This window comes from Peromyscus californicus, unplaced genomic scaffold (genome assembly GCF_007827085.1).
Source record: "Peromyscus californicus insignis strain IS unplaced genomic scaffold, ASM782708v3 Scaffold_15__1_contigs__length_86483966, whole genome shotgun sequence".
Taxonomy (NCBI): Eukaryota; Metazoa; Chordata; class Mammalia; order Rodentia; family Cricetidae; genus Peromyscus; species Peromyscus californicus.
This window is the reverse complement of record NW_026294447.1, coordinates 1,723,690-1,749,671: the sequence shown is the minus strand read 5'-3', so window position 1 is coordinate 1,749,671 and position 25,982 is coordinate 1,723,690. Positions and strand designations below refer to the sequence as shown.

At 42.8% G+C, this 25,982-nt stretch overlaps 1 protein-coding gene across 4 annotated transcripts in view; it reads left to right on the top strand.

The window, feature by feature from the left end:
- Positions 1–5,630: 5,630 nt before the first annotated feature.
- The window catches only part of Pik3cg (phosphatidylinositol-4,5-bisphosphate 3-kinase catalytic subunit gamma), a 36,907-nt gene continuing 16,555 nt past the window's right edge, over positions 5,631–25,982 (top strand). Inside the window, exons 1-10 of one of the 4 annotated variants that reach the window (XM_052738291.1) lie at positions 5,631–5,750; positions 8,285–10,291; positions 13,205–13,270; positions 13,377–13,602; positions 14,954–15,057; positions 17,781–17,927; positions 19,467–19,557; positions 20,547–20,677; positions 21,595–21,706; positions 22,988–23,145. In XM_052738291.1, coding sequence (XP_052594251.1) covers positions 8,297–10,291; positions 13,205–13,270; positions 13,377–13,602; positions 14,954–15,057; positions 17,781–17,927; positions 19,467–19,557; positions 20,547–20,677; positions 21,595–21,706; positions 22,988–23,145 — 3,030 coding nt within the window. In that variant the 5' untranslated portion in view covers positions 5,631–5,750; positions 8,285–8,296. Of the gene's footprint in view, positions 5,827–5,932; positions 6,189–8,284; positions 10,292–13,204; positions 13,271–13,376; positions 13,603–14,953; positions 15,058–17,780; positions 17,928–19,466; positions 19,558–20,546; positions 20,678–21,594; positions 21,707–22,987; positions 23,146–25,982 lie in introns of those variants that run through there. The other 3 variants (XM_052738292.1, XM_052738288.1, XM_052738290.1) reach the window with 3 other exon arrangements.

Below are 25,982 nucleotides of genomic sequence, written 5' to 3'. Positions count from 1 at the left end.
GGTTACATGAATGAATGTATAAAGTGCTCAGAACTGTGCAGGACATGTAAAGTCATAGAAAAGTTGGCCTTGTGGTGTTGGCATTCCTGTTACTGTGTCCTTCAACAGTGTGCTTTGCTAAACAAGAAAGCCCTCCCAGAGGAGGTCACCCCACTTGAGCAGCAGCAAATGGCTAGGGGGAATTAGGGGACCTGGGGTTGGGAGAAGGGAAATGAGACAAAAGCAGGGAAGGATCAGAGGTGGAATGCAGAGGAGCCCAGCCTGAGGGAAGCAGAGAGCAGTTCCCTTTGGTTGTAGAGGTAATTTTGAAGCTGAGGCAAAGGGTTAAGGATAAATCATGAAGAAGCCAATGGATCATACTAAGGAATTTGGATTTTTAAAAATCCATTTACAAAAGAATTATTTCTGGATATTTCTGAAGTACTCCTTAAGCTGTGATAGCAAAACTGAACTGAACAAGGAAACAAAGGAAAGGGCATTTCGTTGTCAATTTCTGCCAATCAGAACAGAAAATTAAGTGTGATTGATGCCCATAGGCACCTGGCCTTGGCTACTGTAGATCTCTGGGTCTACAACACGCTGGATGTTATGTAGGATGGGGTCTCTGCATTTTTTATTTGATTACTATATTTAGAACATGGTGCTGGATGCATAAGACTCACAGAATGGACAATGCAACAGCATGCTAGTAGAATAAGGAGGAAGCCTGGGGATCTGCTGACCTAAAAATTCTGAGGATAAAATATCCTTATTAGGAAAATGAGGCTGTATGTGGAGAAGTACCCACAAGGAAGAAGGTATGAGGCATGTCTCATTCTTCTGCCTACAAACATTCACCATAGTAAAATGTTAGCAGCTACATGAGGAATTGAGGAAGATCAGGGTACTTTTAATCTCAAACCACCAATAAGCCTGAAGTATTTGATAGTTTAGTCATAGAATTGACAATATTTGCACAAGTAAACTTAGCTGAATAGTCAAAGGAAAGGGACCCAAGAGAGTCTAGCATTTCTGAAATTGTTCATGTGCTTGTGTATATGTGTGTGAAGCCCAGGAAGTTGAGAACTGGTCGGCTGATGGTCCTCTCAGGTCAACACTCCCACTGAAGAACCCCTGCTCACCTCACCTGCTGCCATGAGCCCTCGCACATACTCTAGGTGAAGCATAGCTTGGCAAATCTTTCCTTCTGAACAAATAAGGCTACCTTGAGACTTGTAAAGACAACAACCTTCCAAGGAAGTATTTTTATAGGAAACACACTTTGGGAAGCTGAGATGCACCCTCTACATATCTGGAAGGCAGTCTTTGAATTTAGACTTGCCTGCTGACACTCTCAGACCACTATTTTAAAAGCTGAGGCCTAAAGGACCTGTACTGTACCCAACAGAAGCGATTTAAAGAGGAAAGTGTTGTTTGGGCTCCAGTTTGAGGTACAGTTCACCGTGATGGCAGGACAATGGAGCTGCTGCTCATGTTGTATCTGCCACTAGGAAGCAGAGAGTGATAGCTGGCTGGCAATCCACTGGCTTGCTGCAATCCAGAACTACAGCCCATGGGTGGTTCTACCCATGTTTAGAGTATGTCTTCCCACACCTCACTTAACCCAGTCTAGAGACTGGCTTATAGTCATGCCCAGAGGTTTGTCTTCTGGATTCTAGATCCTGTCAAATTAACAATCTGTATCAGCCATCACAAGGACTATATAAGAGGAAACAACAGATTAGGTACTCATTTATCTTGCTATCAGAGTAGTTCAGAGAAACTCACTATGTTGTGCTTCTAAGGGGCTTTGTTGTAAGGATTTGGTCCTTAACTATGTCATCGGCCTTCGATGGCATCCCAGCCTAAAAAGCGGGTGGACCCTCTGTGTGTCCCTCTCTTTCCTTTCCACTCCTTCCTTCCGTCTGGACCTCCTTCTTTTGTTTCTGCTCTCTCCCTCCCCCTCCCTCCCTCCCTCCCTCTCTCCCTCTCTCCCTCTCTCCCTCTCTCCCTCTCTCCCTCTCTTCCCCCCTCTCCCAATAAAGCTCTAAAAAGGTAACCATGGCTGTGATTCTTCCAATCAGCACTCTCCTCCACCAGCATGGCCGCAGTGGGCGGTGGCCAGCCATGAGGAGCAGCGTAAGAGTGTAACCAACATTGGTACCGTGACTCGGATACACCACCGAGCACCCAGGACCTGCTGTGACCGCTGCCTCCTGCCACCTCTTCCCCCATCCAGTGAGACCGCGAGACTGCAAGCACCCGCATGTCCCTCGCCGCCTCCGCTGGACCCCCACGCAGCTGCCATCACCACAGTGAGTCTGCCATTCTCACGGCTGTAGTCTCAGCTATATTCTTTGCAACAGACACCCCAGGGGTTGTCCTCGGGCTGTACTGACAAGGGCAGGCACATTTTTGCTCCTGACTAGGGGGTAAATAGTGTCTAGGGTTCAACGGTGGACCAACTGCAGTACAGTCGAGCCCTCACCTACCCTTGACAAAGAGGACTTGTGACTTGAGCTGATCCATAGATCTCTCTCCACTCTCAGGGATGCCCAAGATTGTAGTCTGATCCCAGTTTGTTATTTTAATTTTTTATTTTTCTCTCGGCTACAGCCATGGGACAAAGTGGAGGATACATTGGCTGATAGGGGTGGGCACTAGTAAACCTGGCCGCATAACAACATAAACCTGGCTGCATAACAGAGTCACGGGAACTTCTGCCAGCGAGCAGGCAAATAAGAGTTACTTTATCTCCAAGCTTTCTGCTAAAGTTCTGAAACCCTTCTCCTTCCCCACTTCTGCGTCTCCACGTGCAACCTTTTCTGTCTGACTTCTGCCAGCAGTGGGCGGGCTCAAATGGGCAGGCTTGGGTGGTTTCTAGACTCACCCTAACTCACCTTAACTCCACCCACTCATTTTCAAACTGCCTTGAGAAGCACAGATAGGTCTGGAAGCGGCTAAGATCCATACAAATAAATTTATAGTAGTCAGGATGGCTCTTAAGCCAAAACACCAGCTTATAGCCTCAGACAAGTCTTCCAAAAGGATCGGTTTATAGTCTGCCTACTGACAGATCTTCCAAAAGCTGTCCTTAAGCCATCAATCATCAGGAAAAAAAAATTCAGGACATAGAGTAAAATCCGTCTCTTATTACCCAGACCTCCCCAACTAAAACTTAAGCATCTGGAGAGCAAGGCTCCTGGCCCCACAGGCAAAAGAGTCATCTGTGGCATTTAAGGTGTGCCAGGGGAGAGATAAAAGCCCAAAAGCAAAATTGCCAAGTGCTGGCACTCACTGACTCCCAAAAGCTGTTGGGTCCCTGTTTTAAGTGGGGAAAAGGCCATGGGCTAGCGAGGGCCCTGCCAGGCCATCGACAGCCTTGTTAAAAGTACCACCTAGAAAGACAACCAGTCAGCTGACTGCCCCCAGGTGCCGAGACGCATGGGTACATCAAGCTAAGACCTCCAGTAGACCTAGGCTTGGCTACAGACATAGCAGGGAACCCAGAACGCAGCAGGGAAGCGATCCGATTCTTTCCTTCTGGACACCAGAGCCACTGACTCAGTCCTGGGAGTTTTGGGATGCCACCTCTCCTTTATTGTCAGGTACAGAGGACAGCCTTACCACCTCACCAGATTTAACTGCACTTTCAGAGTTACTGCCTGTGTTTCTCACGTGCATACAGACAGGGCCCTGCTCTTTGCCTTGTCCCTAATTCCAAAAAATAAATTCTCATGCACCACAAGCTTTTCTCTTCCCAGTTCCCTGTTCTAACTCACTGTTCAGCTAATGGTACAGAACCACCACAGAACCAGAGTCCAGAGATCATCAAGTAAGAAACTGTAACAACTAAAGGTATTTACACCCCCAGACCCAAAAGCATCTGGGCACTATAAAAAGACTTTAATGTAAACATCTATTACTATGAGATGCTTTTAACAATTGATCACCTGTCTCCTAGATGATGAACTAGTAAAGGAAATAGGTGCTTTAAAATAATCTGTCTCTGATAAAGCTTAACATGTTTCAAAATCCATAGGGACAGGCCGGATCTACCTCAGATAAATATCAACATAAAATAATGATTCTTTTATCTCTCTAAGTTTTTTTCTGTGTCACCAGCATCTTGTCAAACAGAAAGTTCCCAGCCACAGTCAAAAGGGATACATGTCTCCAGAGCAAACGGATGACAGACAACATCCCACAACGCCTGTCTACCTCGGAAGACTCCCCTTCTCCATTCCCCCAGAGCCAACCAACGTCCAAAACCAGCTGGAAGCAGTTTTTGAGAGGAACGATGCCCCTAGTCCCATCTACCTGCTTTTTTTTTTTTTTTTTTTATAATATGGGAAAGTCTGGAATGTAAGGATTCTGTCCTTAATTATGTCATCAGCCTTCGATGGCATCCCAGCTTAAAAAGTGGGTGGGCCCTCTGTCCTTCCCTCTCTTTCCTTTCTGCTCCTTCTTTCCATCTGGACCTCCTTCTTCTCTTTCCTCCCTCCCTCCCTCCCCTCTCTCTCTCTCTCTCTCTCTCTCTCTCTCTCTCTCTCTCTCTCTCCCTCTCTTCCCCCCTCTCCCAATAAAGCTCTAAAAAGGTAACCATGGCTGTGATTCTTCCAATCAGCACTCTCCTCCACTGGCATGGCCGCAGTGGGCGGCAGGCAGCCACGAGGAGCAGCGTAAGAGTGTAACCAACATTTGTGAGGCTGCCTCTATCCTTCTCTCTGTTCTTGGGGCCCAACATGGCAGTCTGTTGGGGAGAGGAAACTCTGGTATAGAGACCTCTGAGGCAGAGGGGCAGTTGGCTGTGTTTAGGATTCTAGAAGGAAATGAGGTTAGTTTGAAAATACAGGACTGCTTTAAAACAAATTCAGAACTGATCTCCATGTTCTCTAAGCCTGTAGGAACTGGAAGCCATCTCTTGGTGATTACCACCTGATGCTGACAGTTTTCAGCTCCCCAATGTCCCCAGGATAACTGCCTCCTCCTATTTTGTCTGATTAATCAGTGCCCCACCCTCAGCATACACCAGCACACACCCCAACACAACAGCAAGAGGCACATGCAAGCTGCAGGACTTTCAGTTTGAGCCTGTGATATTTTGAGACCTAAATCATCTGTCAAACAGAGAGAGGAGGAGGAGGAGGAGGAGGAGGAGGAGGAGGAGGAAGAGGGGGAGGAAAGAGAGAGAGAGAGAGAGAGAGAGAGAGAGAGAGAGAGAGAGAGAGAGAGAGAAATCTCTTACCAGTGTAAGGAGGTGGGCTCATAGACACTGCTCTTGCAAACATCCAGATTGAGTCCAACAGTCCATGGGGCTCCTCCCCCGCTGCCTGCCTCAGTTGGCACACACCAGGGTTTGTATGATTCTCAGAGGGTAACAGGTTTTACTTGGCTATTAACTCTTCATAACAAGTTATGTAATATTGTGGCTGTGCGGCCCCTTCTGCTTATAGCTACACACATGCATGCTTCATTTGTTTATGCCTTGGGTATATTTTTGGTTTGGATCTCCATCATTTGTCAGAGCCTCTCACAATTTTTGAAAAATTAATTCAAAGAGTGAGAAAAATAGTGAGGTAAACACTGCTCTCTGTCCGCTCTGCTCTCTCTGTGCTGAAGCAGGAAATGCATTTCTGACACTTTGAAAATGAGCAATCACATGTATAATCAACTTGGTTAAGACTTCCTTCCTGGTAACTGCAACACTTCCTTTGCATCTGGATATGAAGGGAGCCCCAGAAAAGCGGAAGAGTCGAGAGGTGCCCTGGGTAGGTTTGAATTTGTTTTGTTTTTATAAAGTAAACAAATGACCCTTCAGCATCACCACCTCCAGGGCTGTCTCAGGTACTACTGCTTTCTATTGTTTGCTCTTTGTTCAGTCTGACTCAGAACAGTCACACTTCCTTCTCAGCTAGAATATTTTTATCTGGAACCGTTGCCAGTTCAAGATGAGCCCACCCCTGAACGTCTGGGTTTCATTGTCTCGCTCAGTTTAGACTGCGTATATCCACAAGGTTCCGGCAAGGGCTAGCAGGTGCATCAACTCTTTCTGTTTTTGTTTGTGAGGAAGGGGGTGGCTTCAGAGCCCATGGCGGGCAGGGTTCATAGTCTTACAAGTACGTGCTTGAGAATTACTGTACAGGCTGTTGTTTTAAGAGGACAAAGCTGCTTAGTCCCAGCCATGAGGAAAATCAGTGAGTATTTTGGTCAGTCTCTTTTCTTCTGCATCTTGTATCATAATGTAGTATGAATTCTTGGTGTCACTGTGGCAGATACTGAATTATATTTGTATGCTTAAATTTGGACATGTTTTATTTTAAGTTCATGTCAGTATCAATGTAGCTTATGGTTCTTTTTTTTTGTTAGTTATTCTAAAATGTACCAAGAGAATTCTTTAAGCTACAGAAACAGTTGTTTGGGACAGTTGGTTTCATTTATTTACTAAGTATAACTTCAATATATTTTAAGATGAGAGAGTATTGACTTTAAAAATAACAACTCAAGAATTGAGCATAAGTTGAGGTCCAATGAAACTGTCTTTTATAACTTTTAATCAAACTTTCTTTTTTGGTATATAACAAATATTCCACTGTTCTTCAGAAAAAAACTAATTATGGATCTCATTAACATCAGTTAGAGAGTAAATGTTATTTTCTGAAATATTTTGTTTCAATATTTGAATGTGGTTTAGAGTATAATGTAGTACCAATATAGCAATGCTTAATATTATTAAAATATTTTCTGAATCATTTTTCAATTTTAGTACTCTGAGCATTTCAGTCATTGTTGAGTTCCTTAGTGGAAGAGGTCATATTTACTTGTAACTGCTTTGTAAATACTTGTTAATTGTTAAATATTAAATAAGGATAAATACTTATTATATTATTAATATTTGCAGAAAGAGTGGGTAACATGATGAGAATACATTTGTAAATTTTTGATACAGAGATGAAAATATTAGGACAAAAAGAAACTAAATTATTGTTTAGGGTCTAAAAACAGAAGGTCATTGGAGGGCAGAAATCGTGTCCTCTCCCTGTGGCTCCTCTTCTTAAAGCAGAGGCAGGTCAAGCCAATTGGCTCAGTTAAAATTACCTAAAAGTTCTTATTGGCAGAGTCCAGGTGTGGTGACTCCTCTACTCTAACATAGCAATGACAGCCAGAATGCTTCACATTCCACGCTAAGTGTTTCCACAGGACTTTGATTACAACCTTTACCAATTTTGCTGTTTTTGAGTTTTATGAATGAAATGACCGACTTTCTTAAATAGAAAGAAAAAATGAAAAGGAAAAAAAAGAGAGGAAGTTGACTAGGGAGAAGATTCTTGGTTCAGACAGTTTGAAAATAGAGAAGATTGGGTGTCTGAGTTAGAGAAGTGTGAGACTGAAAAAGGAAATACCTTGGCTTGTTTTCAAAGTGACTTCATCCTTGACTCTGTTGCTTTATGTGTTTATGTGTTTCGGGATACTTAGTTACCATTTTGAGCCAGTACATGTCAGATACTGTGCTAGATGAGTGTTTTACATGTTTTTGCGCATATGTGTGTGGATATGGTATATGTGTACAATGTGACCATACATGTGTGCAGCTCCACCTGCAGAGGCCAGAGAAGACATGCTGAACCTTCTTCCTTTCAGATAGGGTCTCTCACTGAACCTGGAGCTAAGCTGATAACCAACAAGCCCCAGTGATTTCTCCCATCTCTGCTCTCCTCCCTTCCAACACACACACATACACACAGACAGACACACAGACAACAGACAGACAGACAGAGACCACTTGGGGTGACTGGCCCATGGGGGCTTATGTGGTTGGTAGGATGTAAACTGAGGACCTCATGTTTGTACAGCAAGCGCTTTTATCCACTGAGTCATTTCCATAGTCCCATGGCGCTTTTCAAATTTCTAATTAAAACATCACACACACACACACACACACACACACACACGCACGCACGCGCGCGCGCGCGCGCGCGCGCGCGCGCGCACAAAACCTAGAGAAAATGTGCCGGCATGTATGTATCACCCAATCAAAAAAAGTACACTACCTTATTTAACTTTTGCCGCCACGCCCTAGGTGTAAGTAACCAAACTAACAGATAAGGAACAGGCTAAGAGATTAAGTAGGCCACATCACCTAGACAAGTGGCTGGCCAAGAACCACGCTGTTAAAGGCAGCACTGCCTCCGGCTTCCTTGGTCCCTCTAGGCCTGGTGCTCATATCAACCCATTCCACCTTCTCTCAGCCTTTGTACAGCAACTTACAGTCTGTCTCCTGACAAAGCTGTTTCTCCACTCCCAGGTCGCTTAGGGCATGGAGCTGGAGAACTATGAACAGCCGGTGGTTCTAAGAGAGGACAACCTCCGCCGGCGCCGGAGAATGAAGCCACGCAGCGCAGTAGGCAGCCTGTCCTCCATGGAGCTCATCCCCATTGAGTTCGTACTGCCCACCAGCCAGCGCATCAGCAAGACTCCAGAAACAGCGCTGCTGCACGTGGCTGGTCACGGCAATGTGGAGCAGATGAAAGCCCAGGTGTGGCTGCGCGCGCTGGAGACCAGTGTGGCTGCGGAATTCTACCACCGGCTGGGCCCAGACCACTTTCTCCTGCTCTACCAGAAGAAGGGACAGTGGTATGAGATCTACGACAGGTACCAGGTGGTGCAGACCCTAGACTGCCTGCACTACTGGAAGATGATGCACAAGAGCCCCGGTCAGATCCATGTGGTACAGCGACACGCACCTTCTGAGGAGACTCTAGCTTTCCAGAAGCAGCTCACCTCCCTAATTGGCTATGATGTCACTGACATTAGCAACGTGCATGATGATGAGCTAGAGTTCACTCGCCGCCGTCTGGTCACGCCTCGCATGGCAGAGGTGGCTGACCGTGATGCCAAACTCTATGCTATGCACCCTTGGGTGACGTCCAAACCTCTTCCAGACTACCTGTCAAAAAAGATTGCCAACAACTGCATCTTCATCGTCATCCACCGCAGCACCACCAGTCAAACAATCAAGGTCTCCGCAGATGATACTCCTGGCACCATCCTCCAGAGCTTCTTCACCAAGATGGCCAAGAAGAAGTCCCTAATGAACATCCCAGAAAGTCTAAGTGAGCAGGATTTTGTGTTGCGGGTCTGTGGCCGCGATGAGTACCTGGTGGGTGAAACGCCTCTCAAAAACTTCCAGTGGGTGAGGCAGTGCCTCAAGAACGGAGATGAAATACATCTGGTGCTCGACACGCCTCCAGACCCAACCCTAGACGAGGTGAGGAAGGAAGAATGGCCACTGGTGGATGACTGCACTGGAGTCACCGGGTACCACGAGCAGCTGACCATCCACGGCAAGGACCATGAGAGTGTGTTCACAGTGTCTTTGTGGGACTGTGACCGAAAATTCAGGGTCAAGATCAGAGGCATTGACATCCCTATCCTGCCCCGGAACACCGACCTCACTGTTTTTGTGGAAGCAAACATCCAGCATGGACAACAAGTCCTTTGCCAAAGGAGAACCAGCCCTAAGCCCTTCACGGAAGAGGTGCTCTGGAATGTGTGGTTGGAATTTGGCATCAAAATCAAAGACTTGCCCAAAGGGGCCCTGTTGAACCTGCAGATCTACTGCTGCAAAACACCAGCACTGTCCAGCAAGGCTTCTGCTGAGACGCCAGGCCCCGAGTCCAAGGGCAAAGCCCAGCTTCTCTATTACGTGAACTTACTGTTAATAGACCACCGGTTCCTGCTCCGCCATGGGGACTATGTGCTCCACATGTGGCAGATATCTGGGAAGGCGGAAGAACAAGGCAGTTTCAACGCTGACAAGCTCACTTCTGCAACCAATCCTGACAAGGAGAACTCAATGTCCATCTCCATCCTGCTGGACAACTACTGTCACCCCATAGCCCTGCCTAAGCATCAGCCCACCCCTGACCCAGAAGGAGATAGGGTCCGAGCTGAAATGCCCAATCAGCTTCGCAAGCAACTGGAGGCAATCATAGCCACAGATCCACTTAACCCCCTCACAGCAGAGGACAAAGAATTGCTCTGGCATTTTAGATATGAAAGTCTGAAGCATCCGAAGGCATACCCTAAGCTATTCAGTTCGGTGAAATGGGGCCAGCAAGAAATTGTGGCCAAAACATACCAGCTGTTAGCCAGAAGGGAGGTCTGGGATCAAAGTGCTTTGGACGTTGGCTTAACCATGCAGCTCCTGGACTGCAATTTTTCAGATGAAAACGTAAGAGCCATTGCAGTTCAGAAACTGGAGAGCTTGGAGGATGATGATGTTTTACATTACCTTCTCCAGCTGGTGCAGGTAGGCACTGGTGGTGTTAGCAGGAACTGCTGTCTCAGAGAACTTATTTGCATGTGTACAGGAACCCCCATATTCTTGGTTCAGCTTCATGATCAGTCAGACTAGAGCTGATGAAGCCACGTCAAAAGCAGTAAATGCTCCCATTGACATTTTTTTTTTAGTGTCTTTGAGGGTTTGCCAGCAAGCATTTGAAAGACATCATTGCTGTCCTTCACATTTTAGGAGAACTGCCCCAGTGGGAATCATACTGTCCTCATCAATTATTTTAAGGATGAACTGAACTTGTTGCAAGCTTCCTTGTGCCAAGGCTCCAAGTGATTTACATGTTTTTGTGTGTGTGTGTGTACTGTGTCATTTGATTCCACCAATAACTATGATGGTGGTCAAATTAGAATTTGGATTTGCATTTTATACATATGGAAATCGATACCAGGAGACTAACTTATGTGTTCAAGACCACATATTTTAAAAAGAAACGAACTAGAATTGGAGGTCTCACTAGCCCCAGGCTTTATCATTTTCACATCTACCAAATACCCTGCATGAATCTAGTGGCAAGATAATGCAGGCTAGAAAAACCTCTGCCCATGTTTATTACAGTTCATAGAACAACATATCATATCTGGGTAGAATCTCTTAAAAGATTTTCTTTATTCTTGAAAATTTTATACAGGTATATAATGAAATATGATAGTATATACGCCCTGGTTCCCCTTCAAATTATCTTCCTATCCTTATTAATATATCTCCCTCTTAAGTTCATGCCCATTTTTTCTAATAACTGATAAGTCAAATTATCACTGTCCATACATGCATGGGTGTGGGGCCATCCCCTGGAGCCACATCTTCCAGAAAGCATGATTTCCTCTCCTGGCAACTCTCCACTACCAATAGCTCCTCAGTAAGAGGTGGGCCTAGAGATCCTCTACCCCAAATGTGACAGAACTTTGACTGATTTGATCATGTGCAGGTTGTGTGCAGGTAACCACGGTTACTATGAGTTCATGATGACTTTGAGGCCTGCTCCACAGGAAGAAATGTCATGCTTGGTACTATAATCCTGGTCAAAAGTCTATGGATGGGGAAGTCATAGATCCTAGGGTAGAACTTGCTATTGTTATTTTGCTAAATGGTTGTGCTGGGCAGAATCTTGACAGATGCCCTCTTTAAACAGACATGGGACTGTGTTTCACTCAGTTCCCATGATGCTCCCTATGGTCCTGTGGGGTCAGCAATATACCTGAGGTTTAGCTGGGTTGTTAAAGAACTAAGGATTTGTCAGTAAGAAGACAAATCCTCCAGGTTTGCTGTAGTACACACACACACACACACACACACACACACACACACACACACACACACACACACACAATGTGTTTAATAACAAATTATGACAAGGGCTCTGGGAAAACCGTAGAATACTATGAGTAAACAGGGGGTCAGGTGACACTGAATTTTGATTAATGTATCTAGGGAAAGTTCTGAATAAGGAGTACTTGATCTGACAATTTTTCATTGTCATTTTCCAAAGTATACTTTGCAGGATTCAAAGATGAATAACATTTTTCTTGGAAATACTTTGGGTGAAAGAGGTCAGTCTTATTGATATTGGATGTGTAGGCTTAAATTTGAAGAGTAGTGTTCATTTGTGCAGCGATTTGAAACATTCCAGCTCTAACTAAATGACTCATTGTTGGTTAAAATGGTCTCTTGGTTGCGATTTGCATCATCGTTATAGAAGTGAAACACGAAGAAAGACCAGCTCCAGGGTTAGAAACTTAAAACACATTTAAAGTGAGTTCTTTTGACTGAGAAACCGCATTCTCAGAACTCAGCTTAAATGCAGCTTCTATGGCACCTACTTGACCACACCCAAGAGAAGCACTTTTGAAAGGGGGACTAAGATTGAAACATAAGATCAGTATTGATCAGATCAAACTTGGAACCAGGAGTGAGAACTGTGAACATACCAAGAAGACTTCAGGCTCCAAAATACACGCTAGGGTGGGAACGTCTTCTGTTCTTTGGGGGGGAAAGAATGACCGTTCCTATTTATAAAGGAACTATTCTAAGATAGTTAGACTTATATACACTACCTACCTTCTAACTTAATATATGCATTGGTAATTAAATAATGTTTTTTTTCTTTTAAAACTATTAACTATTTCAAGCTTATTGAAAAATAAAACATGAAAAATAAGCAGGTACCCACAAAGATTTAGTGTACTTTTCCCATTTTATTGTTATCTTTCTTCAATAATAGAGCTGTCATTTCCCTTGTGAATATCCAACCCAGAACCAACGCTGTGAAAACTATGAAGATCAAGCTCTGCCTGAGGGAGCACAGACAGTCAGGGATGCTTGGCACAAGCTCTGTACCGCAGTGCAGCAGGGCGTGGGCTCCTTTACCTACAGTAAGAAGGGGGAGTTGCCCAAAATGGAGAGTCCAGGGCTCTAGGACCTTCACACTTGGCACTTCTTCGTAGCTCCTGTTCTTCTCTTGCGTGCTACACTGCCTCTGTCCATTCGCTCTGTAACAAGCTCCCTTACTTCCACTCCACAGAATTATTGTAGCCCTGTCTACTTCTCCCCCTCCAATAACTCAATTCGTTCTGACTCAGAACAAAAGCCTTTGCAACTTCAGCTCTGACATTACCTTGACCACAGTACTGAGCATCAGGAGTCCTTCAGCCCATTCAGTCCTCTTCTATTTTAGGATGCTAAGCAAATGCTCCCCCTCCCTATCCCCAGTGTCCACTAAACAGGGGACTGGATATGAGTGGCTTGGGAGATTCTCATCACCTTAGCTGGAAAGACCCATTCACACAGAACCATGCTTTCTCTCCATCTCTTTTCTCCTGACTGACCAAAATAGAGTATAATCCTTCAAATGCCAATGTGCTCTTCCTTTAGGCTGTGAAATTTGAACCATACCATGACAGTGCTCTGGCCAGATTCCTGCTGAAGCGTGGCTTGAGAGTAAGTATTTCCACTTTGATAGCAGCATGACAATTTAGGCTACCGGGAATTGCCTGGTAAGTCCACAGCATTAGTCATGATCTCAACCATCTTGTACCCATCTCAGAACAAAAGAATCGGTCACTTCTTGTTCTGGTTCTTAAGAAGTGAGATAGCCCAGTCCAGACATTATCAGCAGAGGTTCGCTGTGATCCTGGAAGCATATCTGAGGGGCTGCGGCATGGCCATGCTGCAGGACTTCACACAGCAGGTCCAAGTGATCGAGATGTTACAAAAAGTCACCATTGACATCAAATCACTCTCTGCTGAGAAGTATGACGTCAGTTCCCAAGGTACAGTGGCTGCATTTTCTCAGTTCTCTTTCTAAGTGCCATGATTGCTATGATTCCTCTTTCTGGAATTCAAGTTGTATTTTGCTAACAGTGGCCAAGAAAACACTTTTTTTGGTCTCTTGTCTGCATGAAGTAAGCAGATTTAAAGCTCTCCTTCTACAAGACGTGTTGTCTTAAGATCATAAATTCATATGTTCTTAAAAATGAAGTTATACATATGAAATTTGGAGAAATTGAAGAATCACGTGTGGATGGAAGATTTAATTTTCAAAAATAATTTCACATGTGAAAAGTTATTTCCAAATCTTCTCCTTTCCCCATTTTTGAATACATTCATGCTGATTTAAAATTGTCAGAATATTGAGAGATTAGGTTGATTTTAAAATTTTATCACATACATATGTTTATATCTCAGAGTAATATATATATGTAAATGTACGTCACCTACACACACACACACACACACACACACACACACACACACACACACACACACACACACCCCTCCTCTCTGTAGCTATGTCCAATATCCTGTCTCTGCTCTAGAAAAAATAATCACTCCTGTAAGGTTTTGATTGATACCACATTAAATTGCCATCATTGCATTGACACATCTTTCTGGCATGATAAACTGTATGAAGTTTGAACCTAGAAAATATCATTTACTCACTTAATAAGCCTGGACCTAGTATTATAGCTTAAAATAGACACTAACATCCCTGCCCAGTGATTTAAGCTTTTGAATATTTTAAATTTCTAACCTTCCCTTTTGATTGTTTCCTAGTACATTGATCATGCTATCATCTAAAACTACTAATGGAAGTAATAGCAATCTTACATTTGGACTGGACTCTTCCTGTCATCCAGGCAGTAATCTGTACTCTGTGTTTTGCCTTGAGAATTTTGAGGTTGCCACATCTTTTGTACATAACCTAGTTTCTTCTTTTAAGAAGAATTTACAGAACTCTAACCCAACTCTATTTAATAGTGTTCAAACATCTACTCTGAAAACCAGATGGCCATTGAAAGTCTCAGGCTGGAAAGACAAGCGCAATGTTAGCACCTTAGACTCACGCTCAGAACATCCTCCTCTGCTGTGGTGATGGAGGTTTTCCCATGTTCACATATGTCCTCTGCCTGTGAAGGGACATTTCCAGTTAAGTTGATCACAGTAATCCTGACTTACTTGGTCCCTAAAGGCAGAGCTCTACTTCTAGCCCTTTTCCTACTACTACTTTCCAAACCAAGTACATAGAATACTAAGGAAATGAGACCTCAGGTTACACTGAGATAGTAGATGCGACTGATGTCTTGTGCTCACTTAACTCCTGTATGCTTTTGACAATTGCAGTTATTTCACAGCTTAAGCAAAAGCTTGAAACCCTGCAGAATTCCAGTCTCCCCAAGAGCTTTAGAGTCCCCTATGACCCTGGACTGAAAGCAGGTACCCTGGTGGTAGGTATCAGCGGGATGTCTCTGTGTGTCACTTATGTCTTACCAGTGTCTAGCATGCTTTCTAGAGTCAAGGCCTTCACAACGGATCTTCTGAAGACACGGGAAGCTAGAGCACCCCTAGATGAACTTCTAGCAAGCCCTTCTCTAATCACTAGCACCCAATGCCCCAATATTTAGTAATTCCCCTTCTTATTGTAACAATCAGCTTATTGGTATATTCTTCACATAAACAGTTGTCTGTAGTGTGAATTCAGTGAGTTTTTACACATAGTGCTTGTAAGGGTTCAGTCTTTAATTACGTCATCAGCCTTCGATGGCATCCCAGCCTAAAAAGCGGGTGGGCCCTCTGTGCGTCCCTCCCTTTCCTTTCTGCTCCTTCCTTCCGTTTGGACCTCTTTATTCTCTTTCCTCTCTCTCTCTCTCTCTCTCTCTCTCTCTCTCTCTCTCTCTCTCTCTCTCTCTCTCTCTCTCTCCCTCTCCCCCTCCCTCTCCCTCTCCCTCCCCCTCTCCCTCTCCCCCCCTCCCTCTCCCTCTCCCTCCCCCTCCCCCTCCCTCTCCCTCTCCCTCTCCCTCTCCCTCTTTCCCCCTCTCTCCCAATAAAGCTCTAAAAAGGTAACTATGGCTCGTGACACTCCTCCAGCACTCTCCTCCAACGGCATGGCTGCCACAGGCAGCGGCCAACCAAGAGCAGCACTGTTTAACCAACAGTGCTTCTGTACAATCACAATCACAAAATCAAGATTCTCAACATTCTAAAAATGTTACAGAAATCCTTCAAGTCAATATCACCTGACCATATTGTAGGTGGGCCTATGCCTCACTCTCTGATCTCTTCTATTGATCTAACTGTCTATGCATGTCAGTACCACACACTGTAGTAACAAACCACTTTGCATGCTTATAAGAATCTTACAGCAGTATATCTCCACTAATCCACCTCTTCTGCATGTATTATAAACCCCATAATATATTATTTTTGCTTTAAACAAAAATATATGTATAACTAAATAGTTTAAGCCATTTTAAACATTTACCTACATATTGTTATGTCAGATACTCTCTCAATTCCATTCTTCTTAGATCTTTAGCAATTTATCCTACAAGCTGTTGACAATACATTCTTTCAGAACTTAGCTGAAAATGTTATTTTTTGAGCACTTTATTTTTTGAGCAATATTTTCACTAGACAGGGAAACCTAACTTACCATTTTTCTCTTGCCATACCATTTTCTTCTGGCTTGCCTATGTCCTGATGAGAATACTCTGACTTTGTCTTTGATGTTCTGTTTATAATACATCCTTTCCCCTCTATTTTCAGTGGTTTGATTATGATGTGTGTTGGCACGGGTTTCTTGTATTAAGTGCCAGGCGATGTTGCTCCTTGGACTTGTGGGCATCTGTTCTATCACACTTGGAAATTGTTCCACTATTATTGTTTTCTGTCACTCTCCTCTGTCCTCTCTTTGAGACTTCAGTTAGTATACTCTAGACTGTGAGGCCATAAGCTCAGCACGGGTGCCTTTTCCCTATCCTTTAACCAAGAAACAGCCCCCAACAGTAAGCTGGGGCAACTGCAAGGGTACAGTCATCTGTCTTCTTTGCTCGGGGCCACCGAGTTCCATTGCCTGTCACCTAATGTCTGACAAGGATTGTCCATGTGTTTTTCCTGCTCTAGTTGCTTACAGGACAGACATACTTGTAGCAGTTAAACCTCATGAAAAGAAGGGGAAACACCTCTTTCACATCTCTAAATTTATAAACAGTTACTAGTAAAGTGGCCTCATAGCAAAAGCACATACAATCCACTGTCACTGTTTAGATATCAGTAGAAATTATGATGTATTAATACAGCTTTCCAGTTGTTTGCTTTTTAAAAAAAGCATCATATTTTTATTTCTTTCTTTTTATTTTATGTGCTTGAGTATTTTGTCTGCCTGCCATGTACATGCAGTGCCTGAGGAGACCAGGAGAGAGTGGTGGATCCCCTGGAATTGGAATTATAGGCTGTTGTGAGCTGTCCTGTGTAGGTGCTGGGAACCAACCGATCCGAGGTCCTCTGAAAGAGTAGTGTTCTTAACTGCTGAGCCATCGCTCCAGCCCTCTACATTGTATTTTTGACTCGTGGTGCATTCACTTTTGGCTAAAACCCAGAAAAGATTTGGGTTTGGTTTTATGACTGCTGTCACAGTGGTTTGTTTAGATATGGGGATGGGAAGGAAGAGGTAGAAGTCCCGTTTCCAAGTGCCAGATTTTCCATGTATTCCTGTTAAATCTCTCTGAGTTAAGTTTAACCTATGTCTGATTCTTGAGTAATAATATTTCAGATACTGTGGTAGCTCTAGAAGTCCTTTTTCAAATTAAATCTCAGGAAGGGAATGCAGAAACAGATACTAGCATAAGTGCTCTGAGCTAACGGCAGTGTGCGAGTGCCAGTGTCCTGTCGGGGTAGGGGAAGGTGGTACCTGCTGCACCTATGGGCTTTCCACAGACCCTTAGATTTCCTTGGGTACAGTCTGATAACCATTGTTCGAAGGATTGTGAATTTTCTCACACATAAGTAGCATTTTCTGTTTAGATGAAGATACCTTCTGAATTTTTATCCAAATATTGAAAATCATTTTCCAACCAGGATTTTGCCCTGTGTCCAGAAATGCTTTGCAAAAGAACCAGTGCCTGTGCAGTGTGTATTCATTGTATGTGACATTATAACCACGTCCTTGCAGATCGAAAAATGTAAAGTGATGGCTTCTAAGAAAAAGCCCCTGTGGCTTGAGTTTAAATGTGCTGACCCTACAGTCCTATCCAATGAAACCATTGGAATCATCTTTAAACACGGTGATGACCTTCGACAAGACATGTTGATCTTACAGGTAGGCTGATGTGAAGGAACTGGGTGTTTTGCAATTATTTGAAGAAAGAGTTCTGTATTTGTCTGAAACATGCCTTCCTTTCTGTTTTTTTCCCCATATGATAAACAGCAGTCAAATGGTACTTAATAGAGAAATTTTACTTGGTGAATGTAGCTTTGGATCATTAGACATACCATTGAAAGAGCATCCTAGTTCTCTCCATCCTTTCAAAGATAGGTATTCAATATTCCCTAGTAGCCAGATACACTTGCCTCACCTGGGCTCTTTAAACACTCCGTTCTGTGCATGGTGGCATAGGTTATGGGATGACTTGTCTGCATACCCAGTTTATCCCTTCACAGACATACCAACCCACCAGTAGGCATACTCCTTAAATACATCCCTTTCGGTACTCATACACAAGCTCAAGAATGACGTATACAAAGGAGAAGACGATGAGCAGATACGTGATGGAGTGATCACACGGATGGATGATGAGCAGAGAAGGTGAATGGTGAAGGTCCAGCACCCGTCACTTTTAGGTCTTGTGTTTAAACATTTCTGTGCAGACTTTAGCTTCACAAGTCTATAAGGCTGTGCGCTCCAGCTTCTAGTGCCTCATCATGGAAGAAGTAAAAATTTCTAAAACCTAATATGATTTGCTTAGGATAGACAAAGCATACTAAGTTAAAGGCAGGCCATTGAAAAATGATATTTTCAGTTTTCCTTAAGATTCTGTTTCAGTTTTTTCTAATATAGTACTTAGCTTTCTTTTCAAGAATAGGTTATTTTATTGTTGTTGTTGTTGTTGTCTTGTTTTTGTTTTCTGTCCAAGAAAGATTTTTAAAAAGAAAATGAAAGAAATAATTATTTAATATTTTTAAAGGTGAACTTAGTTTTAAATAAATCTGTAGAGTCTTTTGAATTTGCAAAGACGAGCATTTCAAAGTCACAGAAAGTTGCTTTCCTGTTCCCCTAATTCTGAGGGACAGTTTGCACTTTGATTTGGCTCGATTGTTGAAGCTCACTGTTTGCTGCAAGTCTCTAAGCTTTTGTCCCTTTGCCCTCTGAATGGAAACAATAATTATATTCCCAATATAAGGTTAATACAAGAATCACACATAAGAGAAACAGGCTAATGTTTGGTATTAATATCACCAATACTGAGTTAACTGCCTTGGTGGTAGCATGAGTCTTGTGGATATCAGAATAGAAAACATGTAAAAGGACATTGCAGTTGTTGTGGGAAAACATATATAACAAAGTGGAATGTTTGATAAAATAGATAGTGAAACATGGCCAAAAAAAAACCCCTCCCCCAAGTAAAAACGCTTTCTCTCTTTCTTCGACATATACCCCAGCAGCTGAAATTAACAGATTTGCAATGGCAGGAATTTTTGAGTATCAGGCTCATCAATAAAAGTTAAGTTGTTACTATGTATTTTACATTTGCTCATATACTGTGTGTAACCAGACAAGAATCTTGACGTTTTAAGAGAGAAGAAAAATGCACTGGCCAACATCTATGTATAGTAGAAATGTCTGTGCTTTGGCTCCCAGATTCTACGTATCATGGAGTCCATTTGGGAGACTGAATCTCTGGACTTGTGCCTTCTGCCATATGGTTGCATCTCAACTGGCGATAAAATAGGTATGTAATTACATCAGGCAATGAGCACACCACTCTTAGTGAAAGAATTCCATAGCTTGGAAGTTACAGTTAAAATCAAAAGGTGGCAATGTCCCCAGGCTGCTGAAAGTGACTCTCAGTTCATTTGTTTTTGTTTTCTATCCAAGAAATATTTTTAAAAGAAAATGAAAGAAATAATTATTTAATATTTTTAAAGGTGAATTTAGTTTTAAATAAATCTGTAGAGTCTTTTGAATTTGCAAAGACGAGCATTTCAAAGTCACAGAAAGTTGCTTTCCTGTTCCCCTAATTCTGAGGGACAGTTTGCATGTTGACTTGGCTCGATTGTTGAAGTTCACTGTTTGCTGAAACATGTTGAAGACATGTGGATGCCTGACTCAGGTCTGTGACCACACCTGGGAATGATAGTCCCAAGAACTTGCTCCCTCCCCTAACTCCTCTCCATCACAGCTCATTTCATTGAACATTAAGCTTTTCTCTTGAAAATAACATTTAAAATTAGACAGAAAGAACTGTCACTTCTTTTGAAATTCTAGAATTCACATTACTGAAGCTATTACACACTCCACTCAGGTACTTTTATAGACATTTAACATTTCAATTTCAATCACACTTATTTTTATTCAAGGTTCTGATATGAGAACTGCACAAAACATTTGGCCATGTTACTTAAAAAGGGAAAGGTGCCAACCACCAAGCAAGGAAGGCTAAGCTTGGCCTTAATAAGTAAATGTCTTTATTTGTTACTCCTCAAAGGCAGCCCTTTTCTCTCCTTATTCAGGGATATTGAGAGATTATTCCAGACCAATTCTGTAGTCGTTGTCTGTTATTACCTTCCCTAAAAGCAAGCAAACAAACAACAAAATAGCTCAGACCTGGAAAACAGGCCTTGGGCCTAAAAAAGCATCAAATAAAAGAAAAACCTCTACTCCACTCAGCCAAGACTTAGCATCATCAGCCTCCATTGAACTCTGTGACTCTTCACATAGGAATGATTGAGATCGTGAAGGATGCCACAACAATTGCCCAAATTCAGCAAAGCACAGTGGGTAACACGGGGGCATTCAAAGATGAAGTCCTGAATCACTGGCTCAAAGAAAAATGCCCTATTGAAGAGAAGGTGAGTTCCTGCTCTCCCCTCCCTACCTCAGCCCACTCCTCCGTCCAGCTTGCCTTCTATCTGACAGTCTTGATTTCCGGTCTGGGCAGGCTCTTCCAAAGGAAGTCTGTTTCCGGCACGTTGGTGAAGTCTGTTACTCCTGAAGCAGTGGTGGTTTCAGGGGTTTTCCCCGATGACACAACTTATCTGAGAGACAGAGTGCCTGGCTCTAGACCCAGGGAAAATTTGCTTCAGTTTTAATTACCAGTCAGGCTTTGCATAGAATTTGTTTCTGTGAAATAGTCTGCTAGCACTTTTATGGCTATTTTTGTTGTTCAACACAAAGATTTAGTTATATACATTCTTTCATACCAAACAAAATAACTTGCAATTTACTACTGTAGATCTAAATGGTAAATTACGGGTGTTGAAAATGTCCATCTTGCTGAAGAGCATATGCTGGATCCTTCACAAACTGGTTGGTTGGTCTGTCTGGGCGCTGTTTAAAGTTCTACTGCACAAGAATAGCTCTTCACATTTGCATGGCCAGCAGCCTTTGGTGGGGGGAATATAGTTAGTAGCCTTATTAATCTGTTATACATGAAGACTTGTGAAACCATCCACTTAAGTGGTTACAAGAAAAGCATAATTGCAGAAATTTCTATGAGTTCTGTCCAGTTGTAGGCAAGGAGAGGATGGGAACTTTGAATAAATTACTGTGGCCTTTTGCTTCTTGGGTCTCCCTCATGCCATGGTGTTTGGGTGACTCTTCAATGATAATACAAGCAAAACAATGTGATAGTTGGCACTTCCTTGATATGAAACTAGTGAGACTGGACTCAACTTACTTCCTGTCTGAAGTGGTTCTGGAAGGCATAGCAATGGACTCGGCTGCCCTCTGCAGCTGGGAGCACTGACACTCCTGTGCTTCTCATCAGTTTCAGGCAGCAGTGGAAAGGTTTGTTTACTCCTGTGCTGGCTACTGTGTGGCAACGTTTGTTCTTGGGATAGGTGACAGACACAATGACAACATTATGATCTCAGAGACAGGTGAGTTTGCCCACTGCAAAATGAAATCTCTATTGTAGTCAAATGTACATAACATAAAATATCCTGTTTTAATCGTTCCCAAGTGTTCAGTTAAGTGACGTTAAACACAGGCTCATTACTTTGCAGCCATCACTGCTGTCCATCTGAAGCACTTGTCCTCATTAAACATCGCCTCCCCACCACCCCACCCCCGGCACAGAGTAAGAGTCTAAGCTGGAGCCCAGGTCTAGAAGTCATTGTGAATAGGGACACTGGTTACTTTAGACAGAGGGTTGATGGGAGAGGGAAGAAGGGGCACGGAATGAGACTGAAAGAGAGAGAGAGAGGAAGTTCCAGTGGGAGGTAGAAAGAAAGTGTGGGAAGTATATCCTAGAAGCTGGTAATGATAGGAGGGATCAACAATGTGAAATGTAAAAAGCAACTAGAACAAATAATAAAACATATGAGATATCCTGCAGCTAAAACACCTGAGTCCCTAACTCTCTGAGCCTTACTGGTTCATGCTACTTTGAGAGTGGCTAGTAATGGCCACCATACCATGAGATGTTCATATATGGAATTTCAACACATTTTTATACTCTTCCAGGTATGGTGGCCAATGCCTATAAGTTCAACACTCTGGAGACTGAAGGAGAGGATTGCAAGTTCAAAGCTAGCCTGGACTACATAGACTCACAGAAAATTTTTTAAGAGTAGAGTTTAGAAAAAGCACCAGAGGTTGGAGTGAATTATTTATTCTTTGCAAGAACAGGGTTAACACAAAAGAATAGTACATTTGTGAATTAATGAAGTGATAAAAGACCAAATAAATAAAAACTAACGTGGCCTTACTGATAATGATGGTAATAGTGGTAGAAACTGACCCAAAAGAGATTCAAAATGACTTTTCTATAGCACTACTTAAGAGTAAGAAGCTAACACCCCTCCTCCTGGATGAAATACAGTATCAGTCTGTTGGTTACATGAAGGACATGGCATCTCTTAAACATGATACTCATATAGTAGTGAGAGTTTGATTTACCTGTCTAAGAATACTTTGGAGAAAAGTATTTTTTAATGACACTTGGTATCATCTAAAGAACAAGCCTATTAAAGGATGCTTATGGCTGCTGCTTTCACACACCTGGTAAGACTGAAAATATCAAAGGCTCACAAAAGAGTATAAAAATGCTTTCACTCAAAATAGTTCATTTTCAGGCAACTGCAAAATTATTTCAAAAAACCAAAATGTTAATAAGCACTTGTGCCATGTAATAATGTCAGGCATTTTCTTCTCTCAAGGAAACTTATTTCACATAGACTTTGGACACATTCTTGGGAATTACAAAAGTTTCCTGGGCATTAATAAAGAAAGAGTGCCATTTGTCCTAACCCCAGACTTCTTGTTTGTGATGGGAACTTCTGGAAAGAAGACAAGCCCACACTTCCAGAAATTTCAGGTATGTTACCCATCTTCCTAATCTACTGTCAATACCAACCAAACACACTGTAGAACTCACCTCTTCCTGCCCTTATGACGTGACCACCCTACTTCCTCCTCCTTACCTCTGTTCATCCCCCCAAGTACATGCAAAGTGATGCTTTCAGGGACCTGCTCACTAAAACTGAACAGCAAGCAAAATTGTCCCATAAGGGATGGCACTGGGGTGGGGCTGGTACTAAGGACAGCTTCAAGAAAGGACAGCCATGGAGACTGGGCTACTCAAGGCTTTGACTAGAAGACTCAAACTTCAAGTATGGTTCAGGGCTCACAAACAAGTGTGAGTTTCACTTGGTTTTTGCTACTGTGTGTGCATTTATCACATTACTAACAGGGAATTCTTGTTGCACATACTGGTTTTGTTTGTATGAAGGATAGTCCCTTTTTCACTGGAAGTCTCATCAGCCTGACCACAGGTTCTTCAGTGAGTTCTGGTTCCACTTGTCTGCAAAGAAGCCCCCGCAGGAGTCTCCTTGAGAATGTTCAGATTCAAACACACAAGAGTATTTTATACATGCACATTTAATAATTGTGAATAAGCACAATTCAGAAAAGTTGTAAGTACACCTATTTTATAACAATACACACACAAAACAGAAACCAAGAGTGATTATTTGAGAAGTCCCTTTGCCTTGGGTGGTCGGCCATAGCCACTTTCCTTAATGTACCATCAACGTGGTTTAATTTGCAGTCCACATCTCAGGGACAAGGGTTTTTCTGGGGTTTCCTAGAGTCCAGCATGACTCTTAAAAGATGCCATGAGCCTTGAACTGCAAGGGAACAGCTGCTCACATGTGCTGATCTGTAACTGGTGTCTTGATATACTGGCTGGCTGGCTGGTTGATAATGATGGGATGCACCCTCTCTGGTCAGATGGTTTTAGGAGTGTGGATTTGTGCTTTTTTCCATATAGTTAGTTGTGTTTCAAACAGTTTCCAGGAACTGAACACATTTGAGGGGGCAGGGTGGAAGAATTTCACTATTTAAAGAAGAGAAAGCACTCAGTTATACTCTCTTGAGAGTGTGATCTGACTAGCTTGGACAGGACATGACAACAGCAAATAGTAGCTCAGAGCATTAAACAAATGCATGGAATTTTGCCTTAGTCACAGGGTCTCTTCCTTCCTATAGACACACAGCTGCTTCCTTTTGCCAGTGGGTGATGTTCCCTAGAGTCTGTCCCTTTGTCCCGTTGCTGATAAAGTCTTTATGGACCCACGCAGAATTCATGTCACTCCACCACATCCCAGCAGCTCTCCCCTTTAGCTTCCTTTGTTGCTTCCTGCCATTTTTTTTTCAGTTTAAAAAATTTGCGATGAAAAGATTTTTATAATGAGGAAGCCAGGAGAGGCTCCCTGACCCTCCCAGCAAAATTTACTCAATGCACTACCTGGTGGGAAGTTTCTCAAGTCTGTGCTCTTTGGTCTAAGAACATTTCTTCATCCTTTGTAACCAAAGCATGTTTCTTAAGCCACTTACCCCTACCCCCTCAGTCACATGGTATCTATATAGTGTGTATCACCCAAAGCACATCTCTGTGAATTGTGCTGTACTCTACACATCTGTGTTCAGAAGACTAGCCAACATTGTGCACACCTGTGAGTGCCACCCACATAATGATCATAACATAGGGATCAAAGGGTAGCCTTTGCATCAGGCAGACTTGAGTATGCTTCCCAGGATGACAGTTACTCATCTTTCAGAACCTCACTTTCTTCATCTGTAAAGAAGGAACATAGCCTATGTATGGTTTTTCTAGGTGCTATTTATTTAGCTAGTATCATAAAGAGAAAGCTTTTATTTAGCTCACAGTTCTGAAGGTTCCAGACCAAGACCATCAGCCGCACATGACTCTAGAGCACTGTGGATGTAGCAATGGTGCAAGCGCATGTCAGAGTCAGCTGCTCAGCATTAATGCAATGAAATATATAGAATGATTAGTTCTGATCACAGCAGAGGCTCCATTACATTGGTTTAGACATCAGGCAAATCTTCAGACTTTGGAAATGTCTAAGAAACTGCCTTTTAAATGAAGTCTCAGACAATATATAAAACTTGACAAAGGAGCTTGCTATGGTAAAAGGGATAGTTGAATCCCACCTCTACCTATTCTCACCGCCCCATCCCCCATTCACCCTCTTCACTCATAGCAAGAGAAAGCTGACCACTAAGCAGGAAATTATCCACATGCAGAATTTCCAATCTTAACAAAGATGGGCAACCAAGCTTTATCTTTAACTCTGAACTTGGGCAAATTTTCTTTTGCTTTTCTTTCTTTCTTTCTTTCTTTCTTTCTTTTTCATATTGATAATTCAGGGTTTTGTGTTTCTTTATTTTATGCTTGTTATTGGAAAAGTTCTTCTATCCCAGGAACTACATCCATAAATTCTCTCAACAATGTCTCGAAGTCTGGTGTAAGAAAATTATTATGTTTAGGCAAACTAAGAAATGTGCACATTTGCATTTTGAACTAAAAGTTCCTTTGTTAGTTTTGACCACATGATGAATAACCTGCTAGGCCAGGTAGGGAAAAGCTGACCCACTTTTTGTTAAAAGTGAGGTGAGTCTTCTCTTTATACAACACAAATATGTGAGGCCATGGGACTGGGGATAGCAATGGGGAACCAAAGAGGATGGCTGTGCCCTGTCCCACTCTCCCCTGTAAAAATTAGCTGGCCTAGCCTGGGCTCGTATCCATCAGTTACTTCTGGGATGGGGGTGGGGCATTAGGAACAAACTGTGATTAGGCAGAGACACAAAACTGAGGCTCACCATTTGAATCTGTGAAAATCTGCA